The 18640-nt window shown below is 47.8% G+C and overlaps 2 protein-coding genes across 2 annotated transcripts; both read left to right on the top strand.

The window, feature by feature from the left end:
- Positions 1-1381: 1381 nt before the first annotated feature.
- Positions 1382-12224, top strand: LOC120924232 (cyclic nucleotide-gated cation channel beta-1-like; the record flags this gene model as incomplete). Its single annotated transcript, XM_040335102.1, is given in 7 exon segments — positions 1382-1472; positions 3574-3616; positions 5983-6139; positions 7757-7822; positions 8939-9096; positions 10523-10714; positions 11630-12224. Coding segments are annotated over 7 exon segments (1099 nt in total), but the record flags the coding sequence as incomplete, so codon positions are not given.
- A 2593-nt stretch (positions 12225-14817) lies between these two features.
- LOC120924233 (cyclic nucleotide-gated cation channel beta-1-like) lies at positions 14818-17642 on the top strand (the record flags this gene model as incomplete). Its single annotated transcript, XM_040335103.1, is given in 3 exon segments — positions 14818-14907; positions 14991-15055; positions 17526-17642. Coding segments are annotated over 2 exon segments (179 nt in total), but the record flags the coding sequence as incomplete, so codon positions are not given.
- Between the last annotated feature and the right edge of the window lie 998 nt (positions 17643-18640).

The following is an 18640-nucleotide window of genomic DNA, read 5'->3' on the forward strand; positions in this document are numbered from 1 at the left end:
TCTGTGCATCAGTGTTTCCCCTTAACCACTTAAGGACCCCTTCACGCCAATATACGTCGGCAGAATGGCACATCCACGTACCTGTACGTTGCCCTTTTAAGCCCAGCCGTGGGGTCGCGCGCCCACGGCGCGTGTACTCAACCCGGTCCGAAGCTCCGTGTCCGCGGCCGCAGGACCCGCGGACCCGATCGCCGCCAGTGTCCCGCGATCGGTCCTCCGGAGCTGAAGAACGAGGAGAGCTGTGTGTAAACACAGCTTCCCCGTTCTTCACTGTGGCGCTGTCATTGATCGTTTGTTCCCTGATATAGGGAAACACGATCAATGACGTCACACGTCCAGCCCTGCCCCCCTACAGTTAGAAACACATATGAGGTCACACTTAACCCCTTCAGCGCCCCCTAGTGGTTAACTCCCAAACTGCAATTGTAATTTTCACAATAAACAATGCATTTTTATAGCATTTTTTGCTGTGAAAATGACAATGGTCCCAAAAATGTGTCAAAATTGTCCGATGTGTCCGCCATAATGTCGCGGTCACGAAAAAAATCGATGATCGCCTCCATTAGTAGTAAAAAAAAAAATATTAATAAAAATGCAATAAAACTATCTCTTATTTTGTAAACGCTATAAATTTTGCGCAAACCAATCGATAAACGCTTATTGCGATTTTTTTTTTACCAAAAATAGGTAGAAGAATATATATCAGCCTAAAATTTTATATATTTTTGGGGGATATTTATTATAGCAAAAAGTAAAAAATATAGATTTTATTTCAAAATTGTCGCTCTATTTTTGTTTATAGCGCAAAAAATAAAAACTGCAGAGGTGATCAAATACCACCAAAAGAAAGCTCTATTTGTGGGGAAAAAAAGGACGCCAATTTTGTTTGGGAGCCACGTTGCATGACCGCGCAATTGTCAGTTAAAACGACGCAGTGCCGAATCGCAAAAACTGGCCGGGTCCTTTACCTGCATTTTGGTCCGGGTCTTAAGTGGTTAATCTGGGTTCCCAGAGCATCCCTTATGTTAGAGTTCTCGGAATTCTCCCTTACATCAGAGTCCCCAGAGTTCTCCCTTACAGTGTAAGGGAACTCTGCGAGTTCAGATGTAAAAGGGGAGCTCTGTGGACTCTGATGTAAAGGAGGACTCTTGTGATTAAATTCATATGATTAGAAATGTTATTTAATCACAAAATATATGTATAGTTTATACTATAAAAAAAAATATGGCTGTGCGCCGCTAAAGTGTTTGGGTTTGACTTAAAGAAAAAGCGGCAACCCTAGTGTGTGTATGTATGTATGTATGTATATATGTGTGTACATTGTATACATTGTGTATCTGCCATCCCATAATATGTCACATTGTTATCATCTCCTTCACAGTCAGGTAACCCTGGAATGTCCCCCTGAACACCTGGACACTGCGGTCCTCGTCCCCACTATTACACAAGACGCTGTCGCCCATTATATACAGGTACTCCTAACGGGGGGGAACATGAACCACCCTGAAACCTAGAGCAACCAATAAAAATTCACCATTTATTGTCCTGATTCTCCTATACTGATGAAAGCTGCAATCTGATTGGCTGCTCAATTGGTATCCTCTTTTGTGCTTGGAAGGAACGTTGTCTAAATGGAATTCTAAATATACAGTTTTTGCATAATTCCTACTGAATCCAGACTCTTGTCACTACCAACCGACTCCACAAAATTGGTCAAGTTTTATCCAAATAGCTGGGTGGAACATTGCCATTTGAACCAGGGCTGTCTTTAATGTTGATTGGACCCTGGGAAAAAAAATTCTTGGGGGCCCCACCATGCAATTTTGCTCTCCACCTGCTCTGAGACATACAATATATATATCAGCTAGACTTAAAATCAGTTTACTGTATCAGATCAGGCAGTGATTGTGATTGGTTGCCAGAGGTTACAGCATATCATTACCCCTTACTGGCTGGTTGCTAGAGGTTGCAGCACGCATTTCGGCTCACTGATGCCGTAATGTTGCTGTAACCTCTAGAGGTTGCTAGAGGTTACAGCACATGATTTCTTCTTGTTGATTGGTTGCTAGAGAATACTGTACAGTAATACTGCTCACTGATTGGTTGCTAAAGATTACAGCACATTATCTCTTCACTGCAGAGCGACAATGATATACATATGAATTCTGCCTTTATTTACATATGAATTCCGCTGGCCTCGGGTATTTACATAAGAATGCTCCTGTTATTTACATATGAATGATAGTTATGTACATGTAAACACAGGGGGCCATATTCTCGTAGATCCTGCGGCGGCGTCGCGTAAGCCATTTACACTACGCCGCCCCAACTTACAGGAGCAAGTGCTGTATTCCCCAAGCACTTGCTCCGTAGTTTGGGGCGGCGTAGTGTAATTGGCCCGGCGTATCCCCGCGTAATTCCAAGGGGGCGGCTTGTATTTAAATTAAGCGTGCCCCCGTGCCGTTCGAACTGCGCATGCGCCGGGCTTAAAATAGCCCAGTGCGCATGCTCCAGTTCTCGACGGAAAACGTCAATGACGCCGACGTGAGCGTCATTGACGTAAAGTCGTATTCAAGAACGACTTAGTAAAACGACGTACCCGACGGGAAAAGACGACGCGTACCCGACGCCATACTTACATGGCATACGTGGGACTGGCGTAAGGTTACCCCTCATATAGCAGGGGTAACCTTACGCTTACGCAAACGACGTAAGCGTCGGTTACGCGACGCGATTTCGTTCGGGAATCGGCGTATCAGGCTCATTTGCATAAACAAATGAGACCTGAACGTAAACGCCATCTAGCGGCCGGCGGCGAATTACATTTAGGATCCGACAGTGTAAGTGACTTACACCAGTCGGATCCTAGCCTTAATCCGGCGTATCTTGTTTTGTGAATACAAAACAATGATACGCCGGCGGGAAATTCGATTTACGCCGGTGTATTAGTAGATACACCAGCGTAACTTGTTTGAGAATATGGCCCAGGGTCTGCAGGTGAGTCATCTGTACACAATAGGGCAGAGCTGGGCAGCATTAGTAGCAGCACTTCACACTGAGATATCAGGACACCGCACAGGACTAAAACTTCAAGGGACAAGGGAATTTAAACTGGGATAGTTGGCAAGTATGAGGGAACTGCTTCGGGCCCCACAACACTGACAGGGCCCGGGGCAGCTGCCCCTTTTGCCTGTGCCTTAAAGACGGCCCTGATCCGAACAGTGACTACGTCCAGTTAGGTGTATCGTCCAGTCAGAAGCATCTTCCAATCAGGTGCATCATTTATTCAAATCTATCAACCAGTGGGATGCATCATCCAATCAGATCCAGTCACTGTTTGGGTATTCAGCAGCCCTGAAGCTGAGGCTGTCAAAACACAATAGCCGGCGGGGGATTCCTCCATTCATGTTTGGTGTGGATGGGAAAATCTATTGGGGATTTCTCTTGTTCAGTGGAATCTCTGTGTGTATGCTGGATCTCTATTGGTGATACTATTGATGACACCGAGACAATTTGTAGGATTTCTCTCGTTGCTGGGCAAAGATTTCACAATCTGATCTTTTTGTCTTTCAGGCGCTGGGAGAGTCGGTTGGTATCTTTGCTGTGAAAGAGACGGGTAAGAAATGGCAGGGTGTACATTTTGTGGGGGAGGGACACGTCCTGTATGTATGGTGTGGGGGAGGGACACGTCCTGTATGTATGGTGTGGGGGAGGGACATGTCATGTATGTACTGTGTAGAGAAGGGACACGTCCTGCCTGGTGCACAGCCAATGACGATACCATATTATGGCTCATTCACATGGATTGCTGGCACACTCCATTGGTGCCATGTACTGAGGCTCTATTTAAGGTGTATGATTATAAATTGCTCCTGCTGGCTCTTCTCTCTCCATTTCAGGTCCGGTCCTTGTCCTGCTCCATGCTCAGTAGATGCCGCTGCCATGTCCCGTCACAGTGCAGATGTAGAGCTTTCCAGGCTGGTTCCTGACGCATCTCCAGATGGGTGCTGCTCACAAGCTGCCTTTCCAGAAGCTGTAGATGACCTGCCCAATGTCCCCCACTACCAGGCTGCTTCACTCCCATTGCGCTGCAGAGGTGGCATGCTGAACCTATCCTTCCAGGGTGATGGCGGCTCTCCCACTCACCGTACATTAGGTAGAATGCTTGTGTACCCTCCACTGTGTTGTCACCCTGGCCTCCTGGTAGTCATTAGATAAATATACAGCTGTGCATGCTCAGTGATCTCCCTTTCCTATTACACCACCATGTATCACAGTCCCCACCACCATGTATCAGTCCCCACCACCATGTATCAGTCCCCACCACCATGTATCAGTCCCCACCACCATGTGTCACATTCCCCACCACCATGTATCACAGTTCCCACCACCATGTGCCACATTCCCCACCACCATGTGTCACATTCCCCACCACCATGTGTCACGTTCCCTACCCCCATGTATCCCAGACCCCCCCCTGTGTCCCATTCCCCACCACCGTGTATCACAGTCTATATTTCCATGTGTCACAGTCCCCACCACCATGTGTCATAGTCCCCACCACCATGTGTCACAGTCCCCACCACCATGTGTCACAGTCCCCACCACCATGTGTCACAGTGCCTACCACCATGTGTCACATTCCCCACCACCATGTGTCACAGTGCCCACCACCATGTATCACAGTCCCCACCTCCATGTGTCACATTCCCCACCCCCATGTGTCACGTTCCCTACCCCCATGTATCACAGACCCCCCCATGCATCACATTCCCCACCACCGTGTATCACAGTCTCCATCACCATGTGTCACATTCCCCACCACCATGTGTCACATTCCCCACCACCATGTAGCACATTCCCCACCACCGTGTATCACAGTCTCCACCACCATGTGTCACATTCCCCACCACCATGTATCACATTCCCCACCAACATGTGTCACATTCCCCACCACCATGTCTCACATTCCCCACCACCATGTAGCACAGACCCCCACATGTGTCACAGTCCCCACCACCATGCATCACAGTCCCCACCACCATGTATCAAAGTCTCCACTACTATGTGTCACATTCCCCACCACCATCATAGTCCCCACCACAATGTGTCAGTCTGCTTTCTTCCTGCCCTAGCCTGAGGGATCAAGCATTTTTCCCATCCTGTAGGGCAGATCATCATATCATCATTCCAGTCCTCAGCTTCCATCTCCTGTCCTACTGCTTCATCTGCAGGAACATGAAGATTCCTTCTTTACTTTTTATTGATATCGCAGCATGCTAGAGCTTTATTCCTCTCATTCAGAGTCACATCACATTAAATGAGATCAAGTGAGGGAGGTGAGCGATCCGCTCTGAATTTCCCTCTCTTTACCTTCTTATCCGTTCCTTTACTTTCTATTCCTTTCTTTTCCCTTTCTTTCTCTTTCCCCTACTATCCCATTCCCTTTTTTCTCCCCCCCCCCCCTTCTCTTTCATTTTATTCCCTTCTCTTCCCTACCCTCATCTTGTTTTCCGTTTCCCTTTTTTTCTCTCCCCTCCTCAGAGTTGCCAACTGTCAGTAAATTTAGGGACAGTTTGTAAAAACCAGTGATTTCTACAACTGTCTGTAAATATTGGACTGATAATTCGTCATGCTGTGTTGACTTCTTAAGTGTAGAACCAGGTTAATTAATGACTTGTTATGGGTATTGTCATTGTTTCCATAATGTGTTTATACTGTTTACATATTGGTTGTCTTCATTTTTAATAGTTCTGTTATTTTTTAGGTTGCCAGTAAAAATGTTCTCCGTCAGTAAATTTCCCATGTTTTGTCACTTGTCAGTAAAAAATGCTGCAGGAGGATGGCAATACTGCCCCTCTTTTTATCTTCCCTTCCCTCCTCTTTGTTTATCTTCTCTTCCTTTTCCCTTATCTTTCCTTCCCTTCCCTTATCTTTCAGTGCTTGTCACCTGTCTGGCTGTATAATGTCTCTTCTCTCTAGCTGGAATGGCATTCACTCGCCCAGCGGTCAGCATTGAGGATGTGGATTCCGGATCTATCACTGAAGCAATAGGACATGAAGAAAGTATTAAGCCTCCAGCCTCCCCCTACAAACAGCGAACCCTCACCGTGCCGATGACCTCCACTGCCCCAAAGAGGTAACTGTGCCCGTCCATTATACCTGCCAGATAGATACCCATCAACTCTCACCATTATCTCCTATCCAAACCCGCATCATCCTAGGCAGAGCCACCAATACCCCCCTGATGACATCACGCTCATCAGATAAATACTCACTGACTCCCACTATCATCCCCCTGACGATATCACGCTCACCAGATAGATACCCACTGACTCCCACTATCATCCCCCCTGACGACATCACGCTCACCAGATAGACACACAATGACTCCCACTATCATCCCCCCTGATGACATCACGCTCACCAGATAGATACCCACTGACTCCCACTATCATCCCCCCTGACGATATCACTCTCACCAGATAGACACACAATGACTCCCACTATCATCCCCCCTGACGACATCACGCTCACCAGATAGACACCCAATGACTCCCACTATCATCCCCCCTGACGACATCACGCTCACCAGATGGATACCCAATGACTCCCACTATCATCCCCCCTGACGATATCACGCTCACCAGATGGATACCCGCTGACTCCCACTATCATCTCCCCTGACGACATCACGCTCATCAGATAGACACCCACTGACTTCCACTATCATCCCCCCTGACAACATCACTCTCACCAGATAGATAACCAATGACTCCCACTATCATCCCCCCTGACGACATCACGCTCATCAGATAGATACCCAATGACTCCGACTATCATCTCCTACTCAAATTTTATCATCCTAGGCAGAGCCGCCAATACCCCCCTGACAAAATCACTGTCACCAGATAGATACCCACTGACTCCCACTATCACCTCCTACCCCAATTGCATCATTCCAGACAGAACTGCCAATACCCCATGATGACACCACACCCATCAGATAGATACCTACCAGCCCTGCCATCATCCCCTACTTATCAGATACATACCCACTGTCCCCAGCCATCATCTCCGACTTATCAGATACAGTACATACCCACTGACCCCTGTCATCATCTCCTACTTATCAGATACATACCCACTGACCCTTGCCATCATCCCCTACTTATCAGATACATACCCACTGACCCCTGAAATCATCTCCTACTTATCAGATGCATACCCACTGACCCCTGTCATCATCTCCTACTTATCAGATACATACCCACTGACCCCTGCCATCATCTCCTACTTATCAGATACATACCCATTGATCCCTCACATCATCTCCTACTTATCAGATACATACCCACCGACCCCTGCCATCATCTCCTACTTATCAACTTATCAGATACATACCCACTGACCCCTGCCATCATCTCTTACTTATCAGATACATACCCACTAACCCCTTCCAACATCTCCTACTTATCAGATACATACCCACTGACCGCTGCCATCATCTCCTACTTATCAGATTCATACCCACTGACTGCTGCCACGTCATGTATCTGAATGCATACAATGTTCAATATACTTTGTGTGTGCACAATGTTTTACTGTATACAATGTAGAAAGAATTTGACTCTGTATACCATATTAATACAATGTTACTCTGCATACAATGATACTTTGTATACAATGTTACTCTGTATACAACATTAGCTCTCTATATGTTTTATGGCTAATTGTGACATTTTCCTGTCTCTAGTCAAAAGAGGACGCAGTCTGGGGAAAGCGCTGATGACCTATTGGACGGCGGCCCAGAGGAGGAGGAGTAAGCTGCTTCTCTCCTAGCAGTAACACTGCAGCATGTTACAGCTTTCTTACACGATCCACAATAACCAATCATATTACATCTTACAGCAGTCACATTGTCAGGGATCTTGGAATACAAAGTTCCCCCTAATCTGAACATAAGTAGCTGCCGATAAACAATGCATCCCATTCTGATATGTGAGGCATCACCACCAACAAATGACAGGAAATCTTCCTCCTGACACCAAGCTCTCCAGGAGTCAGCCACATAGGTTATCACTAGGGTTGCCACCTGTCCGGGTGAATCCCAGACAGGTGGCAACCTCAAGTTATCACACACACACTGCTCCTGGGTACAGGTTAGATAATCTTGGTAATGTTACCTCTGGAGCTAGTATGGATGGGGTTGGGGAAAGGGATGAAGGGTGTTCATCCTTACAAATATTAAATCCCTGTAAATAACATGCCTGTTATTAAACATGGTGTCCTGACCCTGTCTGTGAAGTGACCCATCTGTGTGATGCATACAACCTACAGCAACACTGACATTTACCTCTGGCTCACACCTGTGCAGGTTTGCGGCTCACATTTGCTGTGTCTGCATTTCCCACAAAAAAAAGTGCTTGAACTTTTTTAAAAATGCTACTGCATGTGATTTCCCACAAGCCACAAATGCTCTGAAGGTTAAAATGCGTGGGGTTGCCACTAAGAATAAATGGCACCCTGCGTGTCTCTACAGAGCGATGTGATTTGGCTGCAAGCACCCCCCCCCCCCCCGGACCCTACTAGGCCACAAGCCCTCAACATGAGGAGGTGGGCGCTTTGGGGCCTCTTCCCAACAACCCTGGGCAGTGGTTGTGGGGGTCTTCGGGCAGGTGGCTTATCGGAATCTGAAGGCCCCTTTAATAAGGGGCCCCCAGATCCCCCCCCCCCATGTGAATAAGTATGGGTATATTGTACCCCTACCAATTTACCAAAGAAAAAGTCATATTGTACAGTGTAAAAAGAGATTCCATATCTCCATGATCCCAACACACCTTCCCATCCCAGTCCTCTTGTTGTCCTCCATTGTGTCATTCCTTATTGATATTGGCTTTCTGGGGGCTCCTCTGTTTATGCTCTTCTTCCCCTACAGGGTGATGGAGCGTTCCGCATCCGCCATCAGTCAAAGCAGCACCGTAATCACAGAGCGCCTCCAGGAGCTGGTCAGACTGTTCAAAGACCGAACAGAGCGAGTGAAGGAAAAGCTGATAGACCCTGAGGTATCCTCCGATGACGAGAGTCCTGTTGCATGTGAGTAGACTGACTGCCAGAGGCCATTCTAAAGGGCCAATAACCCATCCTGTACTGTAAAGAATCCCTCCTGCCCCTGATAACATGTCCTCCCCCTGTTTCCCTTCCCTCCTCCCATCAACAACACTTCCTTCTCTTGTCCCCCCATCACACACAGTCCTCACTTACACATTTTTAAACAGGGGACTTTAATCTGACCTCTGGCCATCCCTTCAGTCCTGCACAGTTGTACAGGCTCCTTTCCTGGACTGAAATGGCTTTCTCTGATTTCACTGCACACTGTGAGCTTCTCACAATGGGCATTAGAAGCTGCAGCAAGTCAGATAGAGCGCACCTCATTTCCAGGCTGGAGGACATCCAGCAGGCCCGGACTGGCCATAGGGCATACCAGGCAAATGCCCCGTGGGCCACGGGCCGCATGTTACATCTTCCTCCAGTGTAACATGCAGGGGGTCCAGAACTGTTAGGGGGGTGTCTGTGTAACAAACTGTGGGGGGCTGAGTAATGTAAAGGGGTCCAGAGGTGCGGTGCTATGTAATGTAAAGGGGTCCAGAGGTGCAGGGTGCTGTGTAATGTAAAAGGGTCCAGAGGTGCAAGGTGCTGTGTAATGTAAAGGAGTCCAGAGGTGCAGGGTGCTGTGTAATGTAAAGGGGTCCAGAGGTGCGGTGCTATGTAATGTAAAGGGGTCCAGAGGTGCAGGGTGCTGTGTAATGTAAAAGGGTCCAGAGGTGCAAGGTGCTGTGTAATGTAAAGGAGTCCAGAGGTGCAGGGTGCTGTGTAATGTAAAGGGGTCCAGAGGTGCAGGGTGCTGTGTAATGTAAAGGGGTCCAGAGGTGCAGGGTGCTGTGTAATGTAAAGGGGTCCAGAGGTGCAGGGTGCTGTGTAATGTAAAGGGGTCCAGAGGTGCAGGGTGCTGTGTAATGTAAAGGGGTCCAGAGGTACAAGGTGGTACTGGAACCTCACATCCCATCATTAACCGCAGCCGTAAAGCGCCGTCGCCAAGAAATTTGCTTGATTGCCCCATCAACACAGACAGTGTTGATGCGTGAATCCCTCCTGCCGCACCGTTGTCTGCTGCTCTCGACCATCCCCCCCCCCCCCCGGGAGAAGACAGTGATTATCACTAGCGGCTATAGCAGCCGCTAGCAATAATCGCAAGGGAATCCGGAAGTCTGGTTGTACCCAAGTTGATCGATCGATCAATTCAGCCTGCCCATTTCCTGCTAAACCGGCCGAGATTCAAACTGTGTATGGCTGGCCTTAGTGATATCAGTGATCCTATTGCATGGGTATCTGTATAGGAAGCGCAGCATGCTGAACATTGAAAAGTCTGCTCAGTGTAAAAGAATTGTGATATACGATGATGTAAACAATCATAATATAATACGATAATGTATAATGATTTGCTTTATATCGATAATTTCAGCTCCATCTAAAAAAGCTGCACCACCACCACCTCCCCCACCCCCCCCCCCACACGAGGAGAAGAAACCAGAAGGCGCAGCCCCCGTTGTGGAAGAACACTACTGTGAGATGCTCTGCTGCAAACTTAAGACCCGACCATGGTGGACCCAACTTCACAAATACAGATTCCCGTCCAGTATTGATCCACTGACTAGTAAGTAAAGGGGAGGCATAAGTTATTGGCAGCCCTAATGAGTAGTAAGTAGAAGGGGGTACAAGGTACTTGGAGCCATAGCTGTGCGCAGCCTATTGCATTAGGGTGTGCACCCCAAAGATCAAACATATTTTCATGTGTATATACAGTATATTGATGGTGTCAGCAGAGCCGTGGACGGTGTCAGTAGGGCAGTGTCAGTAGTTTTTATTTTAGGAGCCCCATTAGGGAACTTTGGTTAAATATCAGGGGTCTATTTCTGTGCGTTACTGCACGTTTAACGCAGTATATTTCTGTGCATTAGTGCACGCTTAACGCAGTATATTCCAGTGCGTTACTGCACGTTTAATGCAGCATATTTCTGTGCATTAGTGCACGCTTAACGCAGTATATTTCAGTGCGTTACTGCACGTTTAACGCAGTATATTTCTGTGTGTTACGTGCCATTTAAGGCTGTATTTTTCTGTGCGTTAGTGCATGTTTGACACAGTATAGTTTGGTGCAATCTGCACCACACAGGGTGATTAGGGTGTGCCTAGGCACGCCTGGCACACCCTGTGCGCACGCCTATGCTGGGAGCCTTGCTTATTAGCAAGTGAGGGAGGAGGGATGAGGCACTGGTAGCCCCAATGACTAGTAACTAGATGGAGACATAAGGCACTGGAAACCCTGCTTACTGGTAATTAAGGGGGGAGGTACAAGGCACTGGGTGCTTTGCTGATCAGTTATAGGGGGGGGGATACTGAAGCCTCACTGAGTATCAAATGATACAGAGCAGGCCCCTCCCCCTCGGTGTGACCTTTCTTTCCCCCGTGTGGCCACCTACTTGTGTGGGTCAATTAGGGAACACCTCTCAGCTGTCAGGTCTTGTGTGATTGGCTGTGCTCCACTCACCTGTCTGTACCACCCCTGCAGACCTCATGTATGTCCTGTGGCTCTTCTTCGTGGTGATGGCGTGGAATTGGAATTGTTGGCTCATCCCAGTACGTTGGGCCTTTCCCTACCAGACGCCGACCAACATCCACTACTGGCTCCTCATGGACTATCTTTGCGATCTCATCTACCTGCTGGACATTGTTGTGTTTCAGGCCCGCCTGCAGTTCGTGCGTGGCGGCGACATCATTGTAAGTTTTACGAGTCATCTACCTCACAATCCCATTGGACAGTCCTCACATCGCACAGACAACACCCAGCCACAGATATCATCCACCATAGACATTTTGATGTGTGTGATAACGTTACAATCCTTTATAAAATCTAGTCTGGCTATTCCTGGCTCCCCGAGGGAGGGCCTTTTTGTAGGGTGACCACATTTCCAAACTGCCATTCAGGGACAACCCCCCCCTTCCCAAAAATCAACTTGTGCCGTAACGAATCCCAGCACAAAACCGGTGTGCTCTATACCCAGAAGCACTGATCACGCCCCCAAAAAAGGACGCCATATCGCCACTTTTACTCACTGACGGTACTTGTCCTGGCCGGCTGAGACCCGATTTTACCTTGTTCCATGCTGGCCCTACACTGCCCTGCAGTGATTTGACACAAGGGATTTATTATTTATTTCTATAAAAGCAGGGGGTGGGGATTGTGCTCTCCAACATTCCCCAGCCAGGGCAAGTACTGTGAGTAAAGCGGCCACTGTGGCGGCCTTTTTTGGGGGCATCAGATCGGCCAGGGGGGGGGGGGGGGTGGCTGTGTCAGTTTCATCCGGGACACTGTATTGTAATGCAGGACTGTCCCGGGCAATTTGGGACATGTGGTCACCCTAGCTCTCTGTAAGGCGAAGGCCCCAGTTGGCTGCCACTGTCTGAGATGGTCTTTTGTGATTGGGTGACCCTCTGGTGGCGCATCTAGTGGAGGGAGGTGGAAGTCCTTGGTGGCCCTTCCCTGAAGGACACTCTTGGCTCTTAGGCCCGGATTCACGGTAGAAGAGCGCATCTTTGTGCGGGCGCTAACATATCCTATTTACGTTACGCCTCTGCAACTTTGACAGGCAAGTGCAGTATTCACAAACCAAATTTGCGGCGGCGTAGCGTAAATAGGCCGGCGTAAGCCCGCCTAATTCAAATGTGGAAGATGTGGGCGTGTGTTATGTAAATTTATTGTGACCCCCACGTAAATGACGCTTTTACGAACGCGCATGCGCCGTCCGTGTGAAGTATCCCAGTGCTCATTCTTCAAATTTACCCGCAAGAAGCCAATGCTTTCGACGTGAGCGGTAAATTACGCACAGCCCTATTCGCGAAACGCTACGCAAACGTCGTAATCGACGGAAAATTTGACGCTGGCCCGACGTCCATACTTAACATTGGTACGCCTCATATAGCAGTGGTAACATTACGCCGAAAAAAGCCTACGTAACAGCGTAGCGGCCGGGCGTACGTTCGTGAATTGGCGTATCTAGCTGATTTACATATTTCTAGGCGTAATCAGCGTACACGCCCATAGCGGCCAGCGTAAATATGCAGTTAGGATACAACGGCGTAGGAGACTTACGCTGGTCGTATCGTATACTAATTCTGAGCGTATCTGATTCTTTGAATCAGGCGCCAAGATGCACCGACTCAGAGATACGACGGTGTATCTGGAGATACGCCGTCGTATCTCCTACGTGAATCCGGGCCTTAGTTTTTTACAAATCAATCATTTATGTCCTCATCAAACTTTCTTCTAATTCCAGACCGATTAAGAAGGATATGCGGGAATATTACATCAAGACTGAACGATTCAAGGTAATTCCTCCCTGTTTTTTTTAACTGCAACACTACATTTGTAATTTTTGTTATCTCTTGTAAGGCCTGCCTATTGCAATATGTGGGGCGTACAACCAGGAGGTTATGGGACCGCATTCGAGAACACATTTGCGATATTAAACATAATAAATCTACTAATGTGGCCGTCATTTCACAATCAGCATGAGGGTGATATTAGCTTGGGTTTTGGTACAGGTCATTGAGAGGGTCAAGGTTCCTCCTGGGAGGGGCGATTGGTTCAGGTTGCTGTGAAGAAGGGAGGTTTTCTGGATCTTTCACTTATACACCCGAATACCTTTTGGATTAAATTTTGAGTGGGGTGTGTCTCGTTTTTTTGATGAACCAGGCTGGCTTCCCATTTGTTTATGGCAGCCTTTCCCGATACACTTGTATATATCTATTTACATGTTTATATGTGTTATAACAGCTTCCCTTGACACATGTGTTTGCATGTATATATATATATATATATACACACCACACTCTATTACCAAAGGTATTGGGACATCTTTTCAAGCACATGAACTTTAATGGCATCCCGTCTTAGTCTGTGCAATATTGAGTTGGCCCAGTCTTTGCAGCTTCAACTCTCTGGGAAGGCTGTCCACAAAGTTTAGGAGTGTGTCTATGGGAATGTTTAACCATTCTTCCAGAAGTGAATTTCTGAGGTCAGGCCTGGCTCGCAGCCCTCTGCTCTAATTCATTCCAAAGGTGTTCGGTTTGAGGTCAGAACTGTGCAGCCCAGTCAAGTTCCTCCACCCCAAACTCCCTCATCCATGTCTTTATGGACCTTGCTTTGCGCACTGTGTGCGCAGTCCTGATGGAACAGAAAAGTTGGGAGCATGAAATTGTCCAAAATGTCTTGATATGGTGACGCCTTAAGAGTTCCCTTCATTGGACCAATGCCGCGTACACACGATCATTTTTCGGCATTAAAAAAACGACGTCCCTCTCTGGAAAGTTGGTGCAGTATGCACCCCCCAGAATTCTGATTACATATTAGGGCCCCCCTGTGTTCCTGTCATGACAGTCGGCCCATTATAGATCCCCAGCCCCCCCACCCAGAATTCTGATACAGGGTGGGTCCCCTCCAAGGGACAGTATGGATCCAACAGTCCCCTGCCTAGATATCTAATACATGTTGGACCCTGAGTCCCTGTTGGGACAGTTGGTGTGGTGTGGACACCCCAAATATCTGGTACAGGTTGGCAACCCCTGAGTCCCCTCCTAGGACATTTGATGCACTATGGACCCCCAGATTTTTGGTACATTTTTGGGGCCCTATTCGGACAGTTGGTTCATTATGGATCCAGTCATAATGTGTGGTGACATTGATTTCTCTGTCCCGACAGATGGACGTCATCTCTCTCCTCCCTCTGGATCTTTTCTACTTCAAGGTTGGAGTGAAGTCCATTCTCCGCTTTTCCCCGTATACTTAAGGTGAGGACACAAGGGGTCCTGTGCTGTCACCCATTATATTATCTGTCACTGACACCATCTCCTCCCACCTTGTCTCCTTATAGTATATGGCCTTCTTTGAATTCAACAACAGACTGGAAGCCATCCTCAGCAAAGCCTACATCTACAGGTCAGTGCAGGGCCACAGGGGGCCTTTGCCCACTTGTACAGAACCAGATGAGTATTTCCTTCATGTTCCTCTTCCTTCTTCCGACCTGAAGAACAATCTTCAGCAAATATACCCGAGCCACCTGGAAAAAAAACTAAAGATACACAGAGTATACACAATATATACACCAGGGGTGCTCAAACATTTTGACGTGGGAGGGCCATTTAAGTGATTTGGTAACCGGTCATGGGCCCCAATGAAGTATGGGGGTTTATTGACCCCCCCAAACGCACCCTATAAGGCTTGCTTTCACATAATGTACTGCGGTTTACCTGCGGGTTTCGCTTTTGCCGTAGACCGCTATTACATTTTGCGGAATAGGTGCGCGGCACTGCACGCGGATCAGTGTGAAAGCAGCCTAATAATTGGTAACCCTTTTAGAGGTGCTAATATGCCCATTGCAAAAGCTAGTATACCCAGTGTATGGGTTGTTTAATACACTGACCTTTTTTCCCTCTTGCAGCTGCTGCTGGCACGCTCTCCAAGCTGCAAGAAAGAATTAGAGGCGGAGTTCACTTGTTATCACTCCGTCTGGGACAGGAGCCAATGCTACAGAAGAAGCGTCGGCTTATGCTGCTCCTGCTCCTCCGCTGCCAGAGCCAGCTCATTGCACTCTGATGATCTGAGATGGCGGGTCGACAAGCCCGGATTGCGATCAATGTGTTGGTGAACCTGGAAATGCGCTTCCATGGTTTGAGGTTGCGGGCCACGTTGGAGGGCTCTGCGAACCACGGCTTGAGCACCCCTGATATAACACAATGGGCTAGATTCAGTTACACTTACGACGGGGCTATCAGTAGATACGCCGTCGTAAGTCCGAATCCGCGCCGTCGCAACTTTAAGCGTATGCTCAAACTTAGATCGCTTAAATGTTGCTAAGATACGACGGCGTAAATCTCCTACGCTGTCGTATCTTAGGGTGCATATTTACGCTGGCCGCTAGGTGGGGCTTCCGCTGATTTACGCGTAGAATATGCAAATGAGCTAGATACGCCGATTCAGAAACGTACGTGCGCCCGGCTGATTTTTTTTACGTTCGTTTACGTAAGGCTTTTTCCAGCGTAAAGTTTTGGCTGCTATATGAGGCATAGCCAATGTTAAGTATGGACGTCGGGACAGCGTCGAATTTTACGTTGTTTACGTAAGTCGTTCGCAATAGGGCTTAGCGTAAATTCGTTCACGTCGAAAGCATTGACTATTTGCGACGTGATTAGGGAGCATGCGCACTGGGATACGTTCACGGACGGCGCATGCGCGTCGTTAGAGACGTCATTTACGTGGGGCCATGTTTTATTTACATAAACACGCCCACCTCTTCACAATTTGAATTAGGCGCGCTTACGCGGCAGATTTACGCTACGCAGCCGTAACTTAGGGCACAGGTTTCTTGGTGAATACAGAACCTGCTTCACTAAGTTACGGCGGCGTAGCGTATATACTATGTAAACAGGGTACAGCAGTTTACACATTATTAGCTAGATTCAGGTACAAGTGTGTATCTTTGCGGCGGCGTAGCGTATCGTATTACGCTACGCCGCCGTAAGTCAGAGTGGGCAAGTGCTGTATTCACAAAGCACTTGCCTCCTAATTACGGCGGCGTATCGCAAATGGGGCCGGCGTAAGCGCGCCTAATTCAAATGAGGATGAGGGGGCGTGTTTTATGTAAATGGGTGGTGACCCGACGTGATTGGCGTTTTTACGAACGGCGCATGCGGCCGTCCGTGTACATATCCCAGTGTGCATTGCCCAAAGTACACCGCAAGGACGTATTGGTTTCGACGTGAACGTAAATTACGTCCAGCCCCATTCACGGACGACTTACGCAAACAACGTAAAAATTTCAAATTTCGACGCGGGAACGACGGCCATACTTAACATTGACTAGGCCAGCTATTTGTTCGACTAACTTTACGCCGGAAAAAGCCATATGTAAACGGCGTAAAAAAAATGCGCCGGGCGCACGTACGTTTCCGAATCGGCGTATTTAGTCATTTACATATTCTACGCCAAACTCAACGGAAGCGCCACCTAGCGGCCAGCGGAAAAATTGCACCCTAAGATACGACAGCGTAGGAGACTTACGCCGCTCGTATCTTAGCCTAATTGGTTTCCAGAATACGCTTAAATTTAGGACGGCGTAGATTCAGAGTTACGTCGGCGTATCTACTGATACCCCGGCGTAAGCTTTCTGAATCCAGCTATATATACACAATACATGGGGTACACTTAGTATACATAATATATACACAAAACATAGGGTACACCTAGTATATACAATACATGGGTACACTCAGTATACATGGCATTATACACTATACATTGAGTACACCCAGTATACACAGTACCCAAAGTACTATTGCTTGGAGGTTGTGAATTCTCTCGTTCCTTCAGTTGTGGCCGCCAAGCTCAGTGATGGTTCTTCTTGTTGCAGAGTGATCCGTACAACAGCTTACCTCCTGTACTGCCTGCATATGAACGCCTGCTTCTATTACTGGGCCTCCGACTACGAGGGGCTCCGCTCCACCAAGTGGGTGTATGATGGCGAGGGAACAGGTGAGTAACTGTTACTTTCTATTGGTCACAGATGTCACCAGACACACAAGCCTAATGAGCCCGAGGTTATGAGTTCATGTCATAAAGAATATCTTCACCCACAACGTTCTTTGTTTTGGGTGGAGCAGGGTTCAGACTGCGCTGGTTCTAATGAAGGGATGCCACTACTGTGTCAGGACAGGATAAGTTACTATTATCACTAAGTAGGTTCTTCATATACCCCTCATCATTACCAGAATGTCTGTCCTGATTCCACTTTTGGGTGGAGTTGCTCACTAATGACTGCTGGAGGAACTCTGTACATTTCTTTTAGTCATGTGGACACATTCCATATCTTGTCAGCCAATCACTATGGTGAAATATTATACATTATGGGCCAGATTCAGGTAGATCCGCGTAACTTTGCCTGGGCGTAATGTATGCGATTTACGTTACGCCTCCGCAACTTAGACGGGCAAGTGCTGTATTCTCAAAGCACTTGCTCCGTAAGCGGCGGCGTAGCGTAAATCGGCCGGCGTAAGCCCGCCTAATTCAAATGTTGAACAGGGGGGCGTGTTTTATGTGAATGTGCTGTGACCCGACGTGATTGACATTTTGCACTTACGGCGCATGCACCGTCCGTGGAATATCCCAGTGTGCTTTGCGGCAAAGTACGCAGCAAGGACGTATTGGTTTCGACGTGTACGTAAATGACGTCCAGCCCCATTCACGGACGACTTACGCAAAGGACGTAAAAATTTCAAATTTTGACGCGGGAACGACGGCCATACTTAACATTGTTACGCCACACTTACGCCACCATATAGCAGGGGTAACTATACGCCGGGAAAAGCCTAACGTAAACGGCGTAACTTTACTGCGTCGGCCGGGCGTACGTTCGGGAATTCGCGTATTTAGCTGATTTACATATTTTGACGCGTAAATCAGCTTACACGCCCCTAGCGGCCAGCGTAAAAATGCACTTAAGCTCCGACGGCGTAAGACACTTACGCC

The sequence above is a fragment of the Rana temporaria genome, unplaced genomic scaffold (genome assembly GCF_905171775.1).
Source record: "Rana temporaria unplaced genomic scaffold, aRanTem1.1, whole genome shotgun sequence".
In the NCBI taxonomy this organism is placed as follows: domain Eukaryota; kingdom Metazoa; phylum Chordata; class Amphibia; order Anura; family Ranidae; genus Rana; species Rana temporaria.